Source organism: Herpailurus yagouaroundi, unplaced genomic scaffold (genome assembly GCF_014898765.1).
Source record: "Herpailurus yagouaroundi ecotype Mexico unplaced genomic scaffold, PumYag 29, whole genome shotgun sequence".
NCBI classification, from domain to species: Eukaryota; Metazoa; Chordata; class Mammalia; order Carnivora; family Felidae; genus Herpailurus; species Herpailurus yagouaroundi.
Genome location: NW_024412377.1, coordinates 67,018,955 through 67,041,098, shown reverse-complemented (window position 1 = coordinate 67,041,098; position 22,144 = coordinate 67,018,955). Strand labels below are relative to the sequence as shown.

The 22,144-nt window shown below is 44.6% G+C and overlaps 1 protein-coding gene across 5 annotated transcripts in view; it reads right to left on the bottom strand.

Moving 5' to 3' along the window:
* MCC (MCC regulator of Wnt signaling pathway) overlaps positions 1 to 22,144 on the bottom strand; it is a 440,272-nt gene that overhangs the window by 84,905 nt on the left and 333,223 nt on the right. For all 5 annotated transcript variants that reach the window (XM_040446613.1, XM_040446619.1, XM_040446626.1 and 2 more), the window contains 2 exons: positions 18,094 to 18,236; positions 8,720 to 8,862 (listed from right to left, as the gene is read on the bottom strand). In XM_040446613.1, the coding sequence (XP_040302547.1) occupies positions 8,720 to 8,862; positions 18,094 to 18,236 (286 nt within the window). The remainder of the gene's footprint in view (positions 1 to 8,719; positions 8,863 to 18,093; positions 18,237 to 22,144) is intronic.

The following is a 22,144-nucleotide window of genomic DNA, read 5'->3' as shown; positions in this document are numbered from 1 at the left end:
TGCCATTAACGGACAAACTGATTATCATGAACTTCCTGTGGCAACACAGTAGTAGTGAAGGCACATCATCACCCATGTATATTCTTGCAAAAACTGCTAACCTCAAATCTAACACTAAAAAAACCAATCAGACCATCTAGATTGAGGGACTCTACTAAGACGCTACTAACCTGGCCTCTTCAAAAAGGTCAATGTCATGAAAGACAAGAAAGGTGGGGGACCTGTTTTAGATTAAAGGAGCATAAAGAGACATGGTAACTAAATATCATGTGTGAGCCTTGACTGGATCCTGGATTAAACAAAAGCAACAAAAGACATTAATGGTACATTTGGGAAAATTTGAATATGGACTATATATATCGTTCCATCTGGGTTAAAATTCTCGGGTATGATAAAAGTGCTATGGTTAAAAAAGAGAAGTTCCCCGTTCTTAAGAGGTTTGTGCTGATATATTTAGGGTGAGGCATGAAGTGAGTTGCATGATGTCTGCAACTTACTTTCAAAGAGCTCAGAAAAAAAATTCATGCATGTGCGCAAAAATCAAATAACAAAAATCGCATAACATTAACAGCTAGTGAATACAGGCAATGGGTTTATAGGGGTTCATTTTACTGTTTATGTAAGTTTGAAGTTTTTCAAAATAAAAAGTTGAGGGGGAAATAAATACTTGAGCATTCAAGGCCAGAAGGTATGACAGAGCATGGACACACTGAGTCTAGATTTAATGTAGGGACCCCTGTGATGTTCGATTTCTCCGTGCAGCTACGAGAACCAGAATGCTTTCTGGAAAGTGTCACTGCCACACCCAAATTATCCCCCAAGACCACAGACATGAGTCAGGCTGGGAGCCACCAGCTACCATGCCGGCTGGGTCCTAACTTCGCTGGAAGGGATGTGTTTCTTTTCCCAAAAGAAACCAAGTTATACTTTCAGGATTTTTTTTTTTTTATGTTTATTTATTTTTGAGAGAGAGACAGAGACAGAGCATGAGCAGAGGAGGAGCAGAGAGAGGGAGATACAAAAGCAGGCTCCGGGCTCCGAGCTGTCAGCACAGAGCCCGACACGAGGTTCGAACCCATGAACCGTGAGATCATGACCTGAGCCAAAGTCGGATGCCCAACCTACCGAGCCACCCAGGCGCCCCTGTACTTTCAGGACTTCTATTTCAGCCCAAACGTACCAGCCTGAATTTGTTTTCATTTTTGCTAATGTCACTTTGCAGTTTTAACACGCTTTGTTTCTCTGCAACATCACCTCTGATCACTCTCTCCCCAAGCTCACTAACCAACCTCTGGTCCAAATGGCCCTTCCTCAGACAGGCCCGTCTCAAGCCTCGAGAGCCAAGAGTGGCAGTGCAGAGCAGGCTGTCAGTACCAGTCCCAGACCCCGGGGCTCTCACTGTGGTAGGGATGGGAAAGTTTCCAAAGCTTCCAGGAGAAGGGAGGAGATGTGCCTCTGACATCCAAATATGGTTGACACAATCCTTTCTCCCAGGAACAATGGCCACAGTGCTGGTCCGGGTTATAGTAACACAGATGAGGGTCCTGTACTTTATTCCCATTACAGATTAAAGCAGGCTTTCACAGGCTGGTCTTGGAAGCAAACACTCCCTTATAATGCTGGTTTTAAAGAAAAACATGTCATGCGTTTCCAACAATCAAAAAAACAATTTCACCTGAAGAGACACAGCCTGTTTAAAAAATTGAGACAACTTATATTATAAAAGGAGTTCCTGAATCCCAACATTTATGGAAACTCACTTCGAATGAATGTGGTGGAGTCTTTTCGAAAAGTGTCTTTTCGGGGACTAAAAAACTATTTGAAACATTTCCCTCAAATTGTACTCAAGTCACGTAAACTGAAGTAGAGCAGTGACCCTGCCTGCTTTCAAGCTTGATTACTGTAAGGAAAGTTCCAGAATGATTTCCGATGCACTCCTCAGTCACTCTGCCCTGTTGACATTCGCAGACAGGTCTTTTTTGACCAGGCTCAGATCCCATGGAGAAAGCACACAGCCACCTCAAAGAGTCCTCCAGTGAGTCAATGTTCAGAACTTCAAAGTCTCCTCTAGGCTTGGTTCTCAGGGATGACCAACACTGTGCACGGCTTAGGGGAAATGTAGCTGCCCAGTTAAAGTGAGGAGAAGGAAAAACAAAAAGGCAACAAAAGGCTTGGCCTATTCCATCAACTACTCAAGATGCTATTTTCAGTCCCATCTAACCTTTCCAACCTGTGGCCTGGTTCCTCAAAGTTCCATAATCAGGTTATAAATGATTTGACTGTCAAACATTTTTTGCTGCAGGATCCATTCTAGTCACCCTCATTCCTAATAACATGCAAATTTTCTCCAGACAGGCTCCCTGGCCTTTGTCAACACTTCTCTCCAACCCTACAGAAATCGTTTTTGGAGGAGGCAGGGCTGCCTTTCCCTGCCCCGACCCCCCTTTCTCCTCACTGGGAGTGGCTGCTTGACACTTTGGAACATTTTTCCTGAAGCCATTAAGCCTCATCGGCCATTAAGCCGGGAAAATCTGGCTTTAACGTTAAACATATTTCATAGTCACAGCTGTGCCAAAGAGCCAGGTTTCATGTGTAAATTCTTCCTTGGTTGTCCTCCAAAAACTATGCATAAGGAGGAAATCTCTATCTAAATGATCCCACCAGCAAACAAGGTATCATATGCTTCCTTTCATCCCTAAGGGTGGAATAGTTGGGCATTGCTAGATCCCAGAAAAGAAGAATTTCTCACCTAAAACAGAAGAGATCTCAAAATAAGGAGCAGAACCCAACACAGGCTGTGCAAAGGTCCACTGGATCAAGGATTTTGTTTTACAAACAATTGCTCCAGATGAGTTCTGCTGTTCCATTAGCAGAGCTGGGAGAGCAGCCTGCTGGAGAGTGTGCCACACACGCACGAACATGCACACACATCTGTGTTCTGCTCTATGGCAAGAGCCAGAATCGTTTGGCCTAAAACTGTTGTTTCTAAGATGGAGGTCTGCAAAATCTCGATTAACAACAAATACTCTGCTACGAAGCCAGGTGCTGTGATCACACAGCTGCTCCCTAAATTCCCCCATCAGCACTAGAGACCTCAAAGGATCACAGTTAAGTGGAACACACTAACCGTAGGCACGTTTCACGATTTAGGCAGAGGCACGTAAGAGCAAAGCCATCTACAGAAACACGGGCGCCAACAACAGTAACAACTGCTTAGCTGTGTGGCCTTGGACAAATGACTCACCCCCTCTGAACTCTGTTAGCCCAATTTTACAGATGAGGAGATTTACAGGGCCTCCTTTCAAGGCTGAAGATTAAACATGAAGATGCATGTAAATGCTCGACACAGAGTGAGCAAAACACGTTATCTGTTCTAGCCAGCCTCTCCCTAACTAGAGCTCTTTGCCAAATTGAGGGAATAAAATTCCCAAGCCGTAATTCCTACCTTGTCTTTGTCTACTTAATTACCTTTATTTTCCAAACAACTGTGTGACCAGGTTTGAACAGAGGTAAAGCAATTTATTTTAAGATGCCGTGTGACACTGCTGGGATCTGTCTCCTTCATAGGACTGGTTAGGTGTGTCGAAGCACTTTCTAAATTGCTGGTTTACTCCTTTAGGGCCCAAGGACACCACCTAGGAGCCAGCTCACTGACTGGGCAGCCTGGCTCTGATGGGTGGGGTCTGAAAACAAGAAAAGTGCTTCTGATGAAGGGAGCAGATTGGACTTAACTCCTGCTATCTTGAATGAAGACTGGTGAATATACTGCAGCAAATTCTGCCTATAAAATCTGGCTCAAGAAAACCTCTGCGTTGCTAATGCAGGTTTGCAAATATAGCAACCATAATGAAATGGCTGCTTTTTAATGATTTCCTATAACGGTGTTTATATATGGAAGCTTTTTCCCCCTATTGAAGCCATTTAATTGGAAAATGGCAAAGGATTAAGAAGAGGCAGCCGTCCAGTTCCGATGAACGCACACAGGGGCGGCACTCTGCAGAAGCCCTGATGCGCTCCTCCTCCTTGATGTCCCTGTGCCTGCCCTCCTCAGGGACCCGGCGGGTGCCAGCCCCCTGCCTCCTAGGCTCTCCCCCTGCCTCCTGCTCTTTACCTGCATCGCTCCCGCCTGTCCCCCGAGTTCGGCTAGATGTGACCTCTGGGATGTATTTTCCGATGCTCTTGCCCAAGGGTGTTGCTTGGAGCCCCTGTCCACCTCCTCTTGTGGCCCTTACCTCAGTGCTGGTCATTCCCTGTTTCCTTGCGTGCATCCTCTGGAGAGCCGTGAGCTCCAAGATGGCATTCCCTAACACTTAGTACTGGGGGCCTCCTCTGTGTGGGCACTGTTATACTGGCACACAGGACAGCGGAAGTCCCTGCCCTCGTGGTGCCTGCATTCTAGATTCCAGTGTGAGGGACTGGTAACCACTGGTAATGCACAGTGAAATAAATGCACATACAATGTGTCACCAGGAAGCAATAAGTGCTGTGAGGAGAAATGAAGGCAGAAAAGGAGGACAGCACCTGGCAGTGAGGGTGAGGGAAGGCCACAGTGCTCCACCAGGGCCCTCTGACTGGGGCTGGCCAGCAGCCATGCACAGGAAGCCGAGGGTTGGCTCTGGGAAGGAGCACTCCAGGCAGAAGGAGCAGGGAGACAAGATGAGCTGGTCAGGCGTGAGGGGCAGCAAGGAGGCCAGTGTGGCCACAGCTGGCGGAAAACGAGGGATGGTTAGGGAGGGGGCCGCCTGAGGTAGGAGATGCTCAGCTCTGTGGGGGCCTATTGTCAATGGTCAGGAATCGGGATGTTACTCTGGGTATGAGAGAACAAAGTGTGAGAGTACAGAGACCTGAGGGCAGATCCTGTGACTCATATCCCCCTTGCACAGCACCCAGTGAGTTATTCAACAGATGAATAAGGGCCGCCTGTGTGGGCAGAGAACACATACAGGCATTGCGTCGACAGGGTCCTTTCCACCAGGAGCTCAGTCCCATCAGCAAAGGTACGATCCCTGGCTATAACAAACATATATTTGTAATGAGGAAAAGGATGGAAAGAAAGGATTTGAGATTAATGATGTGGAAAAACGAAGCCAGCTCATAGCGCAGACAGGCAGATACTGGTTCCTGGGCAGACAGCCTGAGCTATCGAATGCTCCATCAGGAGCCCCGAGAAGTCCCACCAGAAAGATGCCCGGTCCACTCAGGCAGGTTTATCCCCCCACTCCCCCACTTTGCTTAAGCAACATTGTTGGAGTATTGGGCACTGATTTAATTTCATAAAACACCTTCAGAGACATGAATGGAGGGATCAGTATAGGCACATCTCTTTGCTTGAATGGGAACATCTTGGCCGTCAGCACCTGTCCCACTCCCAAGGCTGGAAGACGGAGTCCAGAAGCCTGGGACCACAAAGGTTTGAGACCCCGATGCTGACAGAGCAGCACGTGGGACTTGAGCCCACAGCTGGGATGGTCCCAGGAGATTGTGTGTGTTCTAACTTAAGGACTGGGATATGCGTTCAGGTGAGTTTAGAGAGGCAGTTTCAGCCTGAAGCCAAGAGCTTGAGGACCTAGAAGGTGTCTCCACTCCTCGCTCCTTTTCTGTTGAGGTCACATCGGTTTCAGTTTACAGCTCTCAGTGACTTTGCCGGCATTAGGAGCAATCCATCCTGCTGACCTCTTCCTTCCTTTTTGAGTTCTCTCTGCCCCGCTGGCTTCCTAAACATGGCTCTCCTCGTTTCCTTCCTACACCTTTGGCTGGCCGACTGCTTGATGGACTCACCGACTGCTTTACTTGTTCATTCCAGCAAGTATCTCTGGACACACACCGTGTACCAGGCCTGGTGGTGGGCTCTGGAACTCTATTAGTAGAATAAATATACTTCTGCCCAGTGGAGTTTAGTGGGAGAGTCAGTCAAGCAAAGAACTAAAAATATATCATTTAAAATTTCAATTCGAAGGGCACCTGGGTGGTTCGATCGGCTAAGCATCTGACTTCGGCTCAGCTCATCATCTCACCGTCTATGAGTTCAAGCCCCACATCAGGCTCTGTGCTGACAGCTCAGAGCCTGGAGCCTGCTTCGGATTCTGTGTCTCCCTCTCTCTCTCTGCCCCTCCCCTGCTCACGCTCTGTTTCTCTCTCTCTCAAAAATGAACAAACATAAAAAAAACTTTTTTTTTTTTTAAATTTCAATTCAATAGAAGGAACAAGTGGGGCAGCGAAGAGTCAACTCAGGAACGTGCACAGACTGGTGCTCACGAGATGCTTTCAGAGGAGATGCATTTAAACTGAGACTAAAATGATGAGAGGCATGTCCCTACCAGGAGCTCTATAGAGTCTCCTCTTCAGCTGGTGGCCCCCAAAGCCCAGGCTCCCGTTCCCTGTACTCCTCGCTCTATGCATGGCCTCCCACCGCTTCAGCAACTATCTGCAATAACCCAGTGTCTCCTAACTGCTTTCCTTCAGCCTAGACCTCTCCTCTTGGCTTCTTATGTATACCTGCTGCCTTCTGAAGCATCTACACCCACGGACTTCGAGACAGACACCTCAGACTTATGCCCACACAAAACATATGACCTCCACCCTACACTCCCATCCCCTCAAGTAAAAGAAAACCAAACAAAACTCGAAGCAAAACCACCTGGCTCTTTTTCCTGTGCTCCCGTGCTGGCGACTGGCAGCATCATCCGTCCATTGTACAATCCAGACACTTAGAGAACATCTCCATACACACACTTTCTCCTTTCACCCTCTGTTTCTATTCCTTCAGCAGATCTTGCCAGTTTTATGCCTTTCTGGATCTCAACTACCACCACCCTGATCCTAGAGATAATTGTGCCCATTGAGACATTAGCAATGGTTTCCTAGCTGGCCTCCCCCATTCATACTTTTTGTTTTTTTAACGTTTATTTATTATTAAGAGACAGAGAGACACAGAGTGTGAGCAGGGGAGGGGGAAGACAGAGGGGGAGACATAGAATCCGAAGCAGGCTCTAGGTTCTGAGCTGTCAGCACAGAGCCCGACGTGGGGCTCGAACTCACAAACTGTGAGATCATGACCTGAGCAAAAGTTGGTTTCCCAACCAACTGAGCCACCCAGGCGCCCCACTTTTTGTTTTTTTTAATGTTTATTTTTCAGTGAAAGAGTGAGAGAGTGAGAGCACACAGTTATGCAAGTGCATGTGGGGGAAGGGTGGGGGGCGGTGGGGACAGAGGATACAAAGCAGGCTCTGCACTGACAGCCCGTGAGATCATGACCTGAGCTGAAGTCAGACACTTAACCCACTGAGCCACCCAGGCCCCATTCATTCTTGATCCACCAATTCTCTTACTACAGAACGATTGATTCAAAATGCAAATCTGATCATCTCACCCCTTTCCCCCACTACTAAAACCTTTCAGTGGTTTCTTGTGCATCCTTGAATATAGGTCAACCTTCCTCACATGGTCTATAATATCTTGCATGCTATGGCCCCTACCTATCTCTCCAGCCTCCGTCTCACACCTCTGGGCCCTCCATACATGATGAGCTTTTTTCATCTCCTTGAATGCATCCACTTCCCCCACCCTCCCCTGAATGCATCTCTTCATTTACTTGGTTAATTTCTACTTACCCTCCAGCTCTCAGCTCAAATGTCACTTCCTAGAGGAAGCTATTCTAGAATCTTAAACTGAATCAAATTCCTTTGATAAACTCTCATGGTACTGTGTTCCTAAATTTTATAATGAATATAAATGTGTACTATTAAAGTCTCTCCCCAGTGAAATTTTAGGTTCCAAGAAAGTTACACTATATTTACACCTCCTTCTCCTTTTTCCTCCACCTCCCCCCTATATGTGACCATTTCCTAAGATATGGTTGGTGCTCCTCCTCCTTCTGACCCCACACGCTTTGGACCACAGAGATCACCTTACCTCGTAACTTCAAAGGCTTTATCCTCAACCCCAATCTCTCTAAAGATCCAGTTAAGCATCTCCAAGCAGACCAGTGGTTTTGCAACATTTTGTGGGTTGACTACAGCCCACAGCTGAAATGTTTCGTTTGGCAACTTACTACATACATACACACACACACTCAACAAATAAGTCTCATGAAGCAGCGTTGTCATTCTATTTTTTTCCTATATGATTTCACTTTAAAAGTATTTTTCATATAATCTCAAGATCCACTATCAGGTCACGACCTGCAGTTTAAAATACCAGGTATTCCCAGATGGGCATTTCTCTACAACCTCAAACATAACGTATCTATTTCCCAACTCATTTCTCAACCAAACTTCCTGACTAAGAAATATGAGCATGTCCTTAGTCACTTAGGATCAACATGTTGGAGTTATTTCAGATTCCTTCTTACCCAACAGTTGCTAAAAACGATTGGTTCTTCCACTATAATGTGTTGCCACCCATTCCATCCTTCCCATCCCTGCCATCATGGTTCAGATTTTACTCGAACTTGGAACACTACAGTAGCCTTTTCCTTACTTCCAGATTTTTCAAATAGAGGTGGCTTATGTTTGAATCACAAATATCAGGGCAGAAAGCTAATTCAGCTCTTCAGTTCCAATAAAGGAGCATATAAGGGACCTTCAAATGGATATGCCTTCATCTACTCACCAAACTCCTTGACTAATTAAATTTTAATTCAGGCTGCCTCATATTTCTAAAATTCCCATTACAATCCAGAAACCAAACTCTGGTTTCATGCAATGGCAGGCAGACTCACCCATGTCAGCGGTGACCATGGTGGACTGGTTTTCAGGGATGGAGACAGAGGTCTGGTCTTGGTCCATGCTTCGAGAGTCTTCGTTGACCTCGTGCTGACTCTGGCTGAGTTCTGATCGCAGTTCTGAGTACTCATCTTCCTCCCTGAGAAAAAAGGAGAGTCAGCTACCACTGACAGAGATAGAAGACAAATTCCTAGAGAACATGGCTTTGAAGGGCAGGAAAGAAATTCAGAGAGAAACAGATCTTCCCCACCCTATCCCCTCAGCCATATGAACTAGCTAGGACTCTTTTCAGGCCAGATAAATGGTTAGTCACATCCACAGTCAGTATGTGAAACTGAAAGGTTGCTTCTGTGTCCACACACACACACACACACACACACACTGAACAAGATTCATCTAACAGCCCACTAGAAACTTTTTTCCTTTAAAGATTTCCTGAAGAAATTAGATTTCTTCACCTCCTCAAATTCTGAGGTACAAAAGAACCCAAGATCCGAAGCAGTGTTAGTCTGAGTATGGAGGCTACAGTGGGCAAAATAAGCAGGAGTCTGGTGCACAGGAATGTCACATCCCATCAGCTGGAGCGTCCCACTGGTGGGCTTTCTCCTTGGAAGGGGATGTAAAAAGGTGTTGGGGCTGGAGCTACCAGAAAACCAGTACCTCACCTGTGCAGATCAAACTGGATGCTTTGAGAGGTATGTCTAATAAATACCACGCTTACTTTCCCCAAAGTAAGTCAGTGGCATTAGGGGATGGGAAAAGGTGGGGAGAGGAGAAAAATGGACACAGTGAGTGAGTGCACCCCTCTCAGTAGTCTGTTTCCACCAGCTAGCACTTGTAACAGGAAGACAACATTTAAATGCTGCCATACACACACACACCCACCCCTTCTCAGCCCTTCACAGTCCCTCAGTCTTTGGTTCCTGAATTAGCTATGAGCAAGCGAAGGAAACTTAAAATTGTACCAAGTCTTTCAAAGCACATGCATGCCTCTTCCTCACGTCACCACCATCACTACACACACAACGGACACAGACATGGAGAGCACAACATTAACTCCCTCTGAAGCATCTACTTTGCAAGTAGATGAGAAGAGTCAGAAGAGAAAAGAAGAGAAAGCTGTCAGGGGATTTACTATGGGGGTGGAAAGCCCATAGGTGTCTATGAAGAAAGCCAAGAAGAGAAGTCCCCTTGGCTTGGCATTCACTTAAAGTAGTTGACAGCAAGAGGGCAGAAAATCTTACAGTCTTGGGTTTGGGGTGGACCAAGATGGTGATGGGTGACCACTGGAATTTGCAGAAGAGGCAACTGCCATTTTAAGCTGGGGAGACACATCTATAAATTAAAGAATGTGAAGAACTCTCCAGAGTTCTTAGTTCACTTCAGAAATCAGTATCCTCACAGGGAAGGAATTCAGCTGAGCCCCTGCTTTATAAGGTATTTTTAAGAAAAGCCATCCTGAAATCTGGGGAGACTTTGAATAGATATTAAGCCCCCAGACATGCAAAATATGAATTAGAACGGGAGTAGTGAAGGCAAAAAATATAGGTTAATGTTCTATGAATAAGTTAATTATTAGCCACCTGCAAAGCTAACAATAATTAGGTTTAGGAATGAAAACAATTAAAAAGTACCTTAAGAGTAACCTTTTTGGTCCAGAGGGTAATTGTGTCCTGATATATCAGTTCTCCTTTCAATCAGCACTTAGAAATCTGATTTTAGTTAACGGGAGGTTTTGTGTGTGATGAATAAATTACCTTTGTTGCATGGCCAATGTAATCAGCTTCAGCTTGGCTGAGACTCTTTTACAGCCAAGAAAGCCAGATAAATGCTGCTGTATCTCTGGTATAAATGGCATTTGCAAAATCATTAATAGCCACCTTAAACACTTCTGGCTTGGCAGGTTCTAAAACATACAGTGGCTGCCAAATCTCCTGCTTTGTAAGGAATTACTTCTAGGGATTATTAGGATGAACTTTATACAGCAGTGAAGAGGGAAGAGGTAGGAAAAGGAGGCTGTTGATTGCAGGGGCCATTCCTTACCGAGGTCAGAGCACACTCTGAAGGAGAATCACACCATACTAGAAATTTTATCTTAGGCAGAAGACTTTCAGGGTCATGAAATGTAAAGCAAGGATCCTTGGTCAATGTATCTGAGCACCAAAATAAGGACAGGAAAGCAAAGACCAGATGGATGCTGTCTTCCGGGAGTCAAATGTGTTCACAACAAATTCTAACCTAAGAAGGATGCTGCTGTGTGTGGGCACAGAAGGGGCGTCTGGCACTGCAGGTGAGTAGTGACCAGGGAAGACTCCTGGCTTTCTTCACAGACACCTACGGGTTTTCCATCCTCACCGTTTGTTTTGAATGTGAATGACGATGGGAACAGAGAGGAACAAGTGACCAGTACAGCTGAGACCACATGGGGTGCAGGATAGCAACATGAGGCTGGAGGGAAACTCAGGCTGCATGTTGAGTGGGCAATTTTGATCAGAAGGAGAACTTACTGTACTGAAGGAGGCAAATCATGAGGGTTAGATGGTAGAAATAAAAAGAAAATGAGTGAAGTCCAGGAACTCGGAAAGAAGTGTGTGCTGCTGAGCTGTCATATGGAAACAGAAGAAGCAGGAGGGAAGTGTGGAAGGTCTAGGTTCTCGACCCCAAAGGGAGGGGCTGAGCTGAGCACACAAAATCTCTGGGTAAGATTCCTCCTTATGGTAATCGTGTTGAGCACTATAGTACAAACCAGCATGTGCAAACAAAGTAAATAGCAATTAGAGGCAGAAAGCAACCTTGTGAGATCAGGCCAGGTTTTGTACCACGAAGAATGAGGTATAAAAATGGTTACACAGAATCTAAATATTAAAGTTGGTGCAACCTTGCTATTTCTCCCACTGACTTTGGTTAAAGAATTCATAGAGCTGCATATTCTTATCATCTCCTGAACATCATGACTGGGATCATTCTTGAAAAGAGGCTGGACTCTGGGACTGAGAAAGAACAAAAGCCAATTCGCTCAGGGCCTTTTGTAAGCTGATAGTCAATCTGTGATTGCAGAATATGTAGAACACTCATGCTTGAGGTCTTCTCTCTACTGTGTTATTCGGGAGCACGGTTCACCCAGAGCAATAGAGCGAGAAATCAGAAACATCCCACCGGTGCCAGCAGTTTTACAAAAGCAAGAATATGAGGTGTGTTTTCAAGGCTGCTCGGTGCGACAGGAGTCTCCTGGCTGGTAAAGGTCTAGTTAACAACACAGCATCAGTGCCTCAAAGTGACTTCATTGTTTGCTTCTTTCTGTTATGTATACAGTCGCTCTTGGCAAACGATAACTTATTTTGGGGGGGGGGAGGAAGAGAACCTCCCCAAAGAACACCAGCTGCCAGTGATGCTGGTGAAAAGGAAGAAAACATGAAAAGATCCAAGAAGTGACCATTTTAAGCCAAAAAAAAAAAAAAAAAAAAAAAAAAAACCCAAAGCCAAAAACAAACAAAAAAACCCCAGAAGCTTTGATAAACTGATAACTGTTGATAATTAGACACTATTGTGGTAGTTTCGCAATTATGGAATTACAAAGTTCTCAGGTGTCTCTCTTTGGAACATCAAGAATCATCTCACAGAATTCTAAATGTACCTTGTTTCATTTCATTCACTTAGAAGCATTTGTGAAGTGCTTCCAAATTGCTCTTAGAGTAGCAATGATTAGTGCTTGCTACTAGCTTAAACGACAAAACAAAAGAAAAATGCTCCCAAGGAGGCAGGCATTAGATTGTCCCCACCACCTGTGTAACTAAGCAGTGGCAGAAAAGTCCCAGACTGGCAGAGATCTTAGGGCTCATCAAAGCTGGGATCAATACCTTTATTTTATGAACAAGGCAGTTGAAGCTTCAAGAGGCTTAAGCAGTTTACCCAAGATTCTACAACTAGTGAGCAGTACAGCGTCACTCCTAAATTTAGGACCAGTGAAACAACAATCAAATATGGTGACCCATGGAAAAGATTTTGTTGTTGTTGACGATGATTTTTAAAGATTCCTTCTCATTATTGGCTAGGGATGAAATGATCCCTTTTCGGAAAAGGGAACGGTCAATGAAAGTGTAATTCTTATCCTGCTTTCCAGACCTTAAGCTGAAGTACTATGGAATTAGTAGTATTTGATATAAATATTATTTCATTAGCAATCCCCATGCCTTTTTATTTTGGCATGCACATTCATGCCTTGTCACTGGATTGATTTGTGAATAAGACGTGGATGGACATCTGCCTGCCTCGACACCTGTCAGTCAACTATGTCCAGCTACCCCAGCCTACCTGACCCAGTGGGGGGTTTTGCTGAACTACATTCTTCCTTGTAAGTAAAGGCAGACTTGCCTTGAAATGCCATCATTCTTTTAAAGAACAAAGATTTTTTTAGATACAAGGAGGAAATGTATCCCTTTCAGCTCTTTTAGAAGATCTAAAGCAGGAAATCAGTGATGAGCCCTGATTCTTCCTGCAATTCCATCTCTCCCTATTTTTCCATCTAGCACAAAGCAAGATCAGTTTCATCTATGAATCTTTTGGTGAATAATTGGGCAAATGGAAAGGTCAGGCTCATGGAGCAGGCATGAGATTTTAGGGGCTAGATTATGTTAGAGTAGATGGAGACTTTGGATATTATCTCTGTTGGCAAATGAAGAGCATTTTGCAGACAAAGAGGCAGAAGAGTGAAGTGGGAGGGAGGTAACACAGATAGGCGGGGTCAGCTTTTTAGGGCTACAGCCCTTCAAGGTGAAAGGTGGGGAGAGAGCACCCAGGGTAAGAGCCAAGGCTGAGGGTCAATCTTAGGGACAGAAGAAATGATCTAGGTCCTAGGAGTTCAAGAAGAACACACCAGGAAGGAGAGAAGATTTAGGGGCACAGGCTGCAGAAAAGGACCAGAAACAAGAAAAGGTCACTGGAGTTTTCAGTTAAGAAGTCACTGGTAGTTTTCAAAGAAGTATCGTAGCCTAGGCTACTGTATAAAATACTGTGGACTAGCTTAAACAATAGGACCTTATTTTCTCTTAGTTCTAGACTTTGGTTTGAAGTCCAAACAAAATCAAGGTGCCCACAGGGTCAGTTTCTGGTAAGGGCTTTCTTCCTGGCTTACAGATGGCTGCCTTGTCACTGTGTCCTTACACGGCAGGGAGAGAGTGTACCTGTGAGCAAGCCCTCTGGTGTCTCTTCTTATAAGGGCACTCACTACAAGCACCATATGGTCCCCATCCTCCTGACCTCAACTAAACAGAATTATCTCCCCAAGACCCCAACTCCAAATGCTATAACATTGAGGGGGCAGGGCTTCAACATATGAATTTGGAGACATAATTCAGTCCCTAGCAAAAGAAACTTCAGCAAACTGTTGCACTCAGAAGCCAGACAGCCGTGGGCTAACAAGCAACAGGAAACGGAAGCGGAAAACATGACTGATCATGAGAGCCGGCAGTGAAAGGGTGATGTTATGAGAGTAGCTTTTGGGCAAAGAAAATGATCTCCTCAGGAAACAAGAGTTCATGTTTAATTTGCTTAGAACCCACCCACCCCTCCATTCCAAAGTGAGCTACTGATGTATTTTTCCATTTTCCCCATCCCATTATATAACCTCTCCAAGTCAGATGAGCATTTAAAACAGCCATTCATAACATACGGTTAAGTGAAAAAGCATAGATTACAAAACATTGTGTGTGCTATGATCCAATTTATTTAAAATATTCATGAATAAAATTTTTTAGAAGGCCATATATACAAAATGTTCAGTGTTTATTCCTAGGAGATGGGATTTAGGATGCATTAGGCAGGGTTCAGTTAGGAACATAAACTACAGTGGATGTTTCAAGTAGAAGAAATTTAATTTAGGCAGTTCCATGCTTGCATAACAGTTAGAAGAACCAGAAAAGTGTGGGTGGAGGCCACCAGGAGCTGTCACATTTGCCATCACAGTTGTGGACCCCCCCAAAAGTCAGGTAACTACCTCTGCCTTTACACCTGCCCACAGCCCCCAGGCTCTGGCCAGTCAGTGCAGGACCTCATGCCCACCAAAGCTTATATGTCAGCTGCTGCCATCTTGGCCTGAGTAATAATGGCTCCCACCTCCTTTTCCAAATCCACGTGAAGGCACCTCACTGGCAGACAGAACCCAAACTGTATCCAGATCACAGCTATTAAGGCAATCTGGGAAGTAGTCCCAAGTGTCCAGCCTCTTTGATTCCCGGGAGAGTAGAGAGGAGGAGTGGGAATGGTACCAGGTGCTAGATAACATGTCACAGGCCACATTCCGTGGCTACTTGACAACCACACACATGGTTGAAATTTCCAAACTGACATTTCCAATTGCAACAGCAATGACTCCAACCTTCTCTAACTATCTCTCATTCAAATGTAAATGAAGTCACCTTCTCACCAAAATGGGAGACCCAAAGTCCCAGCAGTTATTTTATCCATTGGCAGGTAACCACTTCTCTTCTAGTTCAGGGGCAAATCCACCTAGATACCATCTAACCTAACCATCAGACAAGTTTCATCACCAATACCAGCTCACCCGATGTAATAGGAGAGAATAAGAAGGTAAAAAAAGGAAATTGGATACATGCATAAACAAGCAAGAAAATATGCACAGCCTTGCATCTTTTTTGCAACTGACCATGAGGCTACAGTTGATGTTTCTAACTTCCTTCTTCCACTAGGAAATCCCTATTTCCTTTGTGTTTGGCCAGCATCTTAGTTGGTTAGAATTCTTTACCTAGTGAAATAATTATAAATCTTTATTCCTGGGGGACCTGAGTGTATACACCTGGCACCCTCTACCTGGGATCAGATTGCTGTAGAGTCTCCAAGCTTTATCAGACAAGGAGGAGAAGTGTTTCTGCAGAAGGGGAAACTCAGTGGAGTTTGTAGGCTCTAGGAATTGTGATTCATTGAAATCAAATTACCCCAATGTTTCCATTCAAATTCTCACCATTTCATCTTTTCCTATCAAGGCTTAATCTTTACCTAAAAGATCTGATGTGGCCGTGAATTCAACTTACACTGGAATTCAGCCACCTGCACTGTCTGATTCTTGGCTACATCAGCCCTGTGGCTATAGGAGATGGGAGAGTGTCTTGTAGGATAGTCACAGAAGGTCCCAGTTCTGACTGCGACCTGACATAAAAGTTTAAAACTATGAGATTATCATTTTTCTTACTTAAGCAATTTAGCTTATGGATAGCTTATGTACAGATATATCATAGCTTACATAAACTATTCCCATATTATTTTTCAGCATTTCCAATACATTTTTAAATTTTTTTTAACATTTATTTATTTTTGAGAGACAGAGAGAGACAGAGCGTGAGTGGGGGAGGGGCAGAGACAGAGGAGACACAGAATCCAAAGCGGGTTCCAGGCTCTGAGCAGAGAGCCTGACACGGGACTCGAACTCATGAACCATGAGATCATGACCTGAGCCAAAGTCGGATGCTTAACCGACTGAGCCACCCAGGCATCCCTCCAATAAATTTCTAACTCAGGCCCAACTAAAGGGACAAGAAAGTCTGGAAGGTACTAGTATTGTACCTGACTAGTATGACAATCAATTCTCTAGACCCTGGATATGCTAGGGCATCTGGAGTTCCTTGTAGGTGTGTGCCTCCTTACCACTCCCACCCCTGCCCAACTTGGTCTAGCACAGCATCTCAGCACATGAGGGCAAACCCACTTCTGGCAGTGCTGGGAGCAGGAGACAAGCCTTAGCCATGGAAGTCAGAGGACAGGAAGAGCCTTGTCTTACTAGCCCACAGTCTGCAGGGAGACCCCCGAAAGGCGGGGGATAGCTCATTTACATAATGAAAACTGGCAGAATTTAATGTGACATCTGCACAGATGCAATCTCCCTTTAAATAAAAGGCACCAATAAATGTTTATGGTCAAGAAGCTCACTGTATTTTAACATGAAGCCATTTGGCCATTATATTCAATTTAAACATCCTGAAATTGAGTTTTCCAGGTGATGTGTGATGCTTTTTTTCACAACTCACTGAGCCCATTTTCCCTCACCTTCTCAAGGGTTTAAAAGTGCAACATGTTTTAATGGAAATTACAAATTTACCAATGTACTCTGCCAGCCTCCTATAAGTCGGCTCTAATCATTTCTTTGGTCTGGAAATTCTTCTCTGCTCATGCGTTTCTAACCTACAATCACTCCGAAGACGAGGACACAATTTAAAAGATTTGAGGTTCTACATTGGAATATGGAATTTATCGTGTGGGTCCAGTTCAGTGTCAAGTTTTCCATGATTTTGCCCAGAAATCAGAGGCCGTCAGTATTCTCACCAAGTAGCCCTGTCATTCCTGTAACTCTCAGAGTTGGAACAAAATGCACCCAAAGTTTCTTCTAACCCACTAGGACTTCTAGAGGGACAGTTTAAAGTAGTTGCCTCTAAATGGCCATAATTGTGGCTTGTACAAACATTCAGTGAACAAAGCTCTTTTCTCCAGAAAGGTAGATGCCAACTGTTTGCTTTCCTCAGGGCTGTTCCCTGAGCACAAGCAGCATGATAAAAAGCTCTCATCCTTGGGTAAGTCACTCAAAGTAAACCCCTCCTCTGGAAAGCAGGGCAGACACACGCCAATTAAAATTGTGCTGCGTGCAGGAGACTTTGGGGCTAACTGATTGATAAGGAAGGCAGGACCACCAAAAGTCACTTTCATGGAAAGACTATTAAGTAAAAGCAGAGAGACTGCGGGTTCTAACTCTGCTTCTACCCTCTGCTAAATTTAACTTCAAAGTCATCAACTTAGTATTTTTAAGCTCTCACCTTTTTGCTAGGTAAAATGATGTATCAAATCTTGCCCCCCACATTAGGAGTTTTTATAAGGCCACATCAACGTTGGTAGATCAACTCTAGGTGAGCTCAAAATATTAGATTACCTAGAAGCATATGTACTATTTAGTTATAAGCCACATTCACAGAGCTCTCAAAATCCCCAAGGGAGGCACACAGTTTGCCCATCTAGAGAAGACCACCTAGATTCAAGCAGTGGTAGGGGTGTTGGTAGGGAGATAGAGGGGCTCCATCCAGAACTGGTTAATAAAGCATTTCACCAACTTCTGGCTCCACACTCTTATCAGTACCTGAGGAGTATAACTCCCACCCTGGCTACCTTCCAGGACTATCCTGACGATCAAGATGAGAACAGAACAGTGGAGGGGAAAGTGCACGACTATCAATGTAAAGAGCAAGTAGTTATCAACAGCAAAAATCTTGGTTGCTAATAAAACATCATTATATTTCATTAGGATGATTTCAACCCCAGGAGCCACGTCAGAGCCCAGAAGGGCAGAGAGAAGGCTGCACTAGGAGCCCACTACCTGATGGTGGTGCCTTGCAAACGGTCTATCTTCTTATTGAGCTCAGCAATGATGCTGTGGAGTTCCGTGATGCGTTCCTCGTACCGAAGCGTTGTTCGCTCCTGGACGTCCTCATGTTCTCTCATGAGGTGGGACTGTTCACACTGGGATCAAGAGAACAAGACAGAAGGGCCAATAAGTTGACGCACCTTTGGGTGAATGATTCCAAGTTTTATGGTTTCAAGCCACCACAGCCTCAACATTGAGCACACTCCAAATAAACATATGCCCGCTCATTGGCCAGAATCCCAGAAGCCACAACACCAGCTAACTTTTATCATACCCTTTGCCTTTGTAGCATTCATTCTGTCTTTAAGAGGGAAAGTCCCTCTGCCATTGCTCACAATCTCTGTGGCATTATCCAAGTCTCCTGCTTTCCACCCCCCTCCAAGAAGTGGGCAAGTGGTCTGAGCTGGATCCATCAGATACCTTCTTTTGGGAATGTTTAGTGAATAGACTTAAGATTGCGTGGAGTTGATTCACTTGACTGACGGTCCTGAAAAGACTGTCCCTTAGTTCCTGAGACTTATACCCCTGAGCTGTCGTCCCACATTCCTTTATGGCTGTTCAGTTTCTATGTACCCTTTTAGCTGATGTTTGCTAGGGTACATTTCAGCTGCTTTTCAACCAAATAGTCCTAAGTGGTGTGACAATTATTTCTATCTGGCCAGTTATCTGCAGACTTAATTTTTTCCAATATCCTTTTCTACCAGACTATGAACTCTGGCAAAGCAAAGACTAGGTGATTCTGTAATTTAGCCCTAACACCTGGCATGTGGCTTGCTTCACTGTGGGTGATCTAGTAGCGTTATGGAATGAATGAATCGCAATATATCACACTGTCAAGGAGGCTGCTTTGCAGAAACAATGACAGAAGAAACTGAGGCGCTTCCCTTGCTCAGCATCTGATGGTGTAAGGGGCAGCAGATGCTATAAAAACATTTTTGAAGCTAGAGTTTAAATCCTAAGGAACCTGTTCATCTCTTTCACTTCTCTAACCCCTCCTCAACGCCCTACCAGTCACCGAGCATTTGATCTCATTTGCATAACAATAAAACACTCATCAATGATGGAATAAGGAATCTAGCTTCTGTCCCTGTCTACTGCGTTCAGCGCTGATTAATTTCCTGTCCAGCAGAGGAATTTTAATTTCATTTCAGCAAGGTTTTCCTAATGCCAAGAGCCATATGTACTTGCCAGCTTTGCACCTTCAGGGCTAGTGGCAGACGGAAAAGGGTAAGACTTCTCACCCACCACGTCCCACTGTCCTCCTACCTCCCTAAATCTGTGGTTTCCCATGGTGTAACCCAGAAGCTACCGGGCAGGGACAAAAGCCTTCAAAGATAAGCAGAACACTACACCAAGCCCAACTCAATACTGAAACAGAAATACACAGCAAAGAAGTCTGATAAATATGGTGGTATATATCCCGGCAGGGACCACACCTATGAACGACTTGATCAGTATTAATGTGGTAACTTCCTGGGGGCTGCTCAGAGCTCCAGGAGCAAGATTGAAGGCAAGGAGGTTGTGGAAGCTGTATCACAGATCTTTGGTGCGACAGCTGCTTTCACAGTAATAGTGATGTGAATTTCTGTTCTTAGGGACAACCTGCAACATCAAATAATGTCCACTCAAGGTCACACGCTTAGGAAATAAGTGGAAGGAGAGGCAAGAATGAAGGGTGAGTCTAAGTCCCATTTATAGGGAAGCTTTCCTAAACAGAACAAAACTGTAACAGGCCCCAAGTACTCTTTGCATGGAATTATGCTTTTCATCCATGATCCACCATATTTTACAAGGGACAACAGAAGTCCACAAAATGACAGGGTGTCAAAGACAGTATCTGTCAAAAAGTGAAAAAGGCTCACATTTCTTTGGAACATAGCCACAGCAGAATACTGTTTTTCTCCATCCCCACAAAGTATCTGTGAGTTTTTGTTATCAGTCTTTATTCCCACCTTCAAATTGTGTGTGTGTGTACATGCACGTGTGTGCACGTGTGTGTATGTGGTATGTACATGTGTCAGTGTAGCTGGCACTCTCATGAAGATCACCAGTTCTAGATCTTAAAATAATTACAAAATCATGCCCAGTTTGACCTGGATCTCATTTCCACCACGACTCTTCCTGCCATCTTGCTGGCTCCTCCTCTTTGCTTTTCCATATTCAGCTCTGTAGGGCTACAAATCACTGTGAAAGGCTTCCCCTCACAAACTTAACAGCTCTCCCTCCCCACAAATTCCTCACTCACTCTTCCTCTTCCACAGTCTTCAGAGGTCAACAGCCCACTACCATCACCAAAGCAGACCAGAAACTGCCAAATTCACTTAAAAATGAAGGTGTGCAAATATTCATACAAGAAAAAGGCACACAATCAACTGATAACCACCAAGACAACTCTGGGCATCCCTAGTGACTGTTGTGAGCTACTTCACAGGCAAGATCCGGGTTGCTGGAAAAGCAGATGGCCAATGCCCAGATAATGAGAGCATGTTATCTGGGACTAAAGCATCTTCGCTCCTGCCTCTAACTGGGGAGTCTGCCTAGAGGGTATGAGTATGAACAAGAGACAACAGGAAGCCTGATGATTCAGACAGAATGGCACTTGTAGCTAAAAGGAGACAAAAGACTCAGAATGTATATTTGGAACTTACGGGTTCATTTGGGAGTAGCAACAAGAATATATTGGAGAAAAAAAAATTCCTAGCTGAAGGCAAAGATATCTGGTTTACATTCCTATATTTTTTTCCATAAGTATGGTTTCCTAAAATAGTGGAAAGCCTCTGTAATTTAATTCTTCCTCTACAAATAATAGATATGTCTCGATTTCCTATAACATTTAAGATGGTGTGCTGGGTGCCACAGTGGGGGTCACTATGACACATACTTTGAAGCAAACTGTAGTCACAGCTTCTGGGTGGAATTCTGTGCTGGAGGACAAAAGTGGGGGTTGGGGGGAGGAGAGATGGTGGAAAGGTACTCTGGGGATTCTTTACACAGTGACAAGAGAACACTGGAAAATAATTATCCTCTTAGCCTCAAGGTGAATGAATGGCTGGAGAAGACATTGCCCAAGCCCCATCTGTACATGTCCTTGAGGTGTCACATTAAACACGCTTTACCCATTCTGTCCACACTCATTGCAACCAGACCAAGATATATTGAGGCACTCATCTCCAAGCTTAGTGAAAATCCCTTGAGCTTTTCCAAGCTGTGGTGCCTGCACCACAACTCCCATGAAAGCAACAGGGCAGGAGAAAACAAGTCGTGACCTGCAGGAGCCAACAGAACCCAACAAAACACCCTTGTTAAATAGTCCTCATAAAGCTGCACAAGACCAACCCCAGCAAGGGACACTTTGGTGCAGGAAAAGTAGAAGAGGAGTAGCGGCACCCAGGACAGACACAGCCATTCTGTGCACGATCATGCCTTCCTGCCCTGGCAAGCTCCTGCACGGGCAAGCCTGGTTTGTTCAAGTCATGCCGGATTTTATTATCACACTCCAGTATTGTTACTGACCCATGCCTCTCCCCACCCTCAGTTTTCATGATCTGTGAGAGCAATTTTTTTTAGCCTGGGAGGGTGTGTGATTTCAGGCATTCTGTTTCACAGGGGCACAGGCGAGGTCAAGCTGCATATCATACCACCACAGAAGAATCACCCAGGGTCAGGTAGCCCAGTAAACCCTCAATTGAGAAGGTAATACAACAATGACAACTAAGCAGGAAAAAGGAGCATTACCTCTATGATTATAATTTTTTGACTTTTAACTTACAAGTTTAAGTACTTTATACACATTAAAAAATGATAGATGTCCACTTTCTCCATAATCCATGAATAAAACCCTTTTTCAAATGGTGTTCATTTCTCTCCAGTATTTTCTTATGTATATGCGGCTCTACCAGAGCCACCATGTGGGATGTGCATCCCATAAGTGCCAGCACCCCTGCAGTACCCAGCAGGGGTGCTAATCAAGACTCTGGTTCACCTCCACCCTTGCACATGGTGG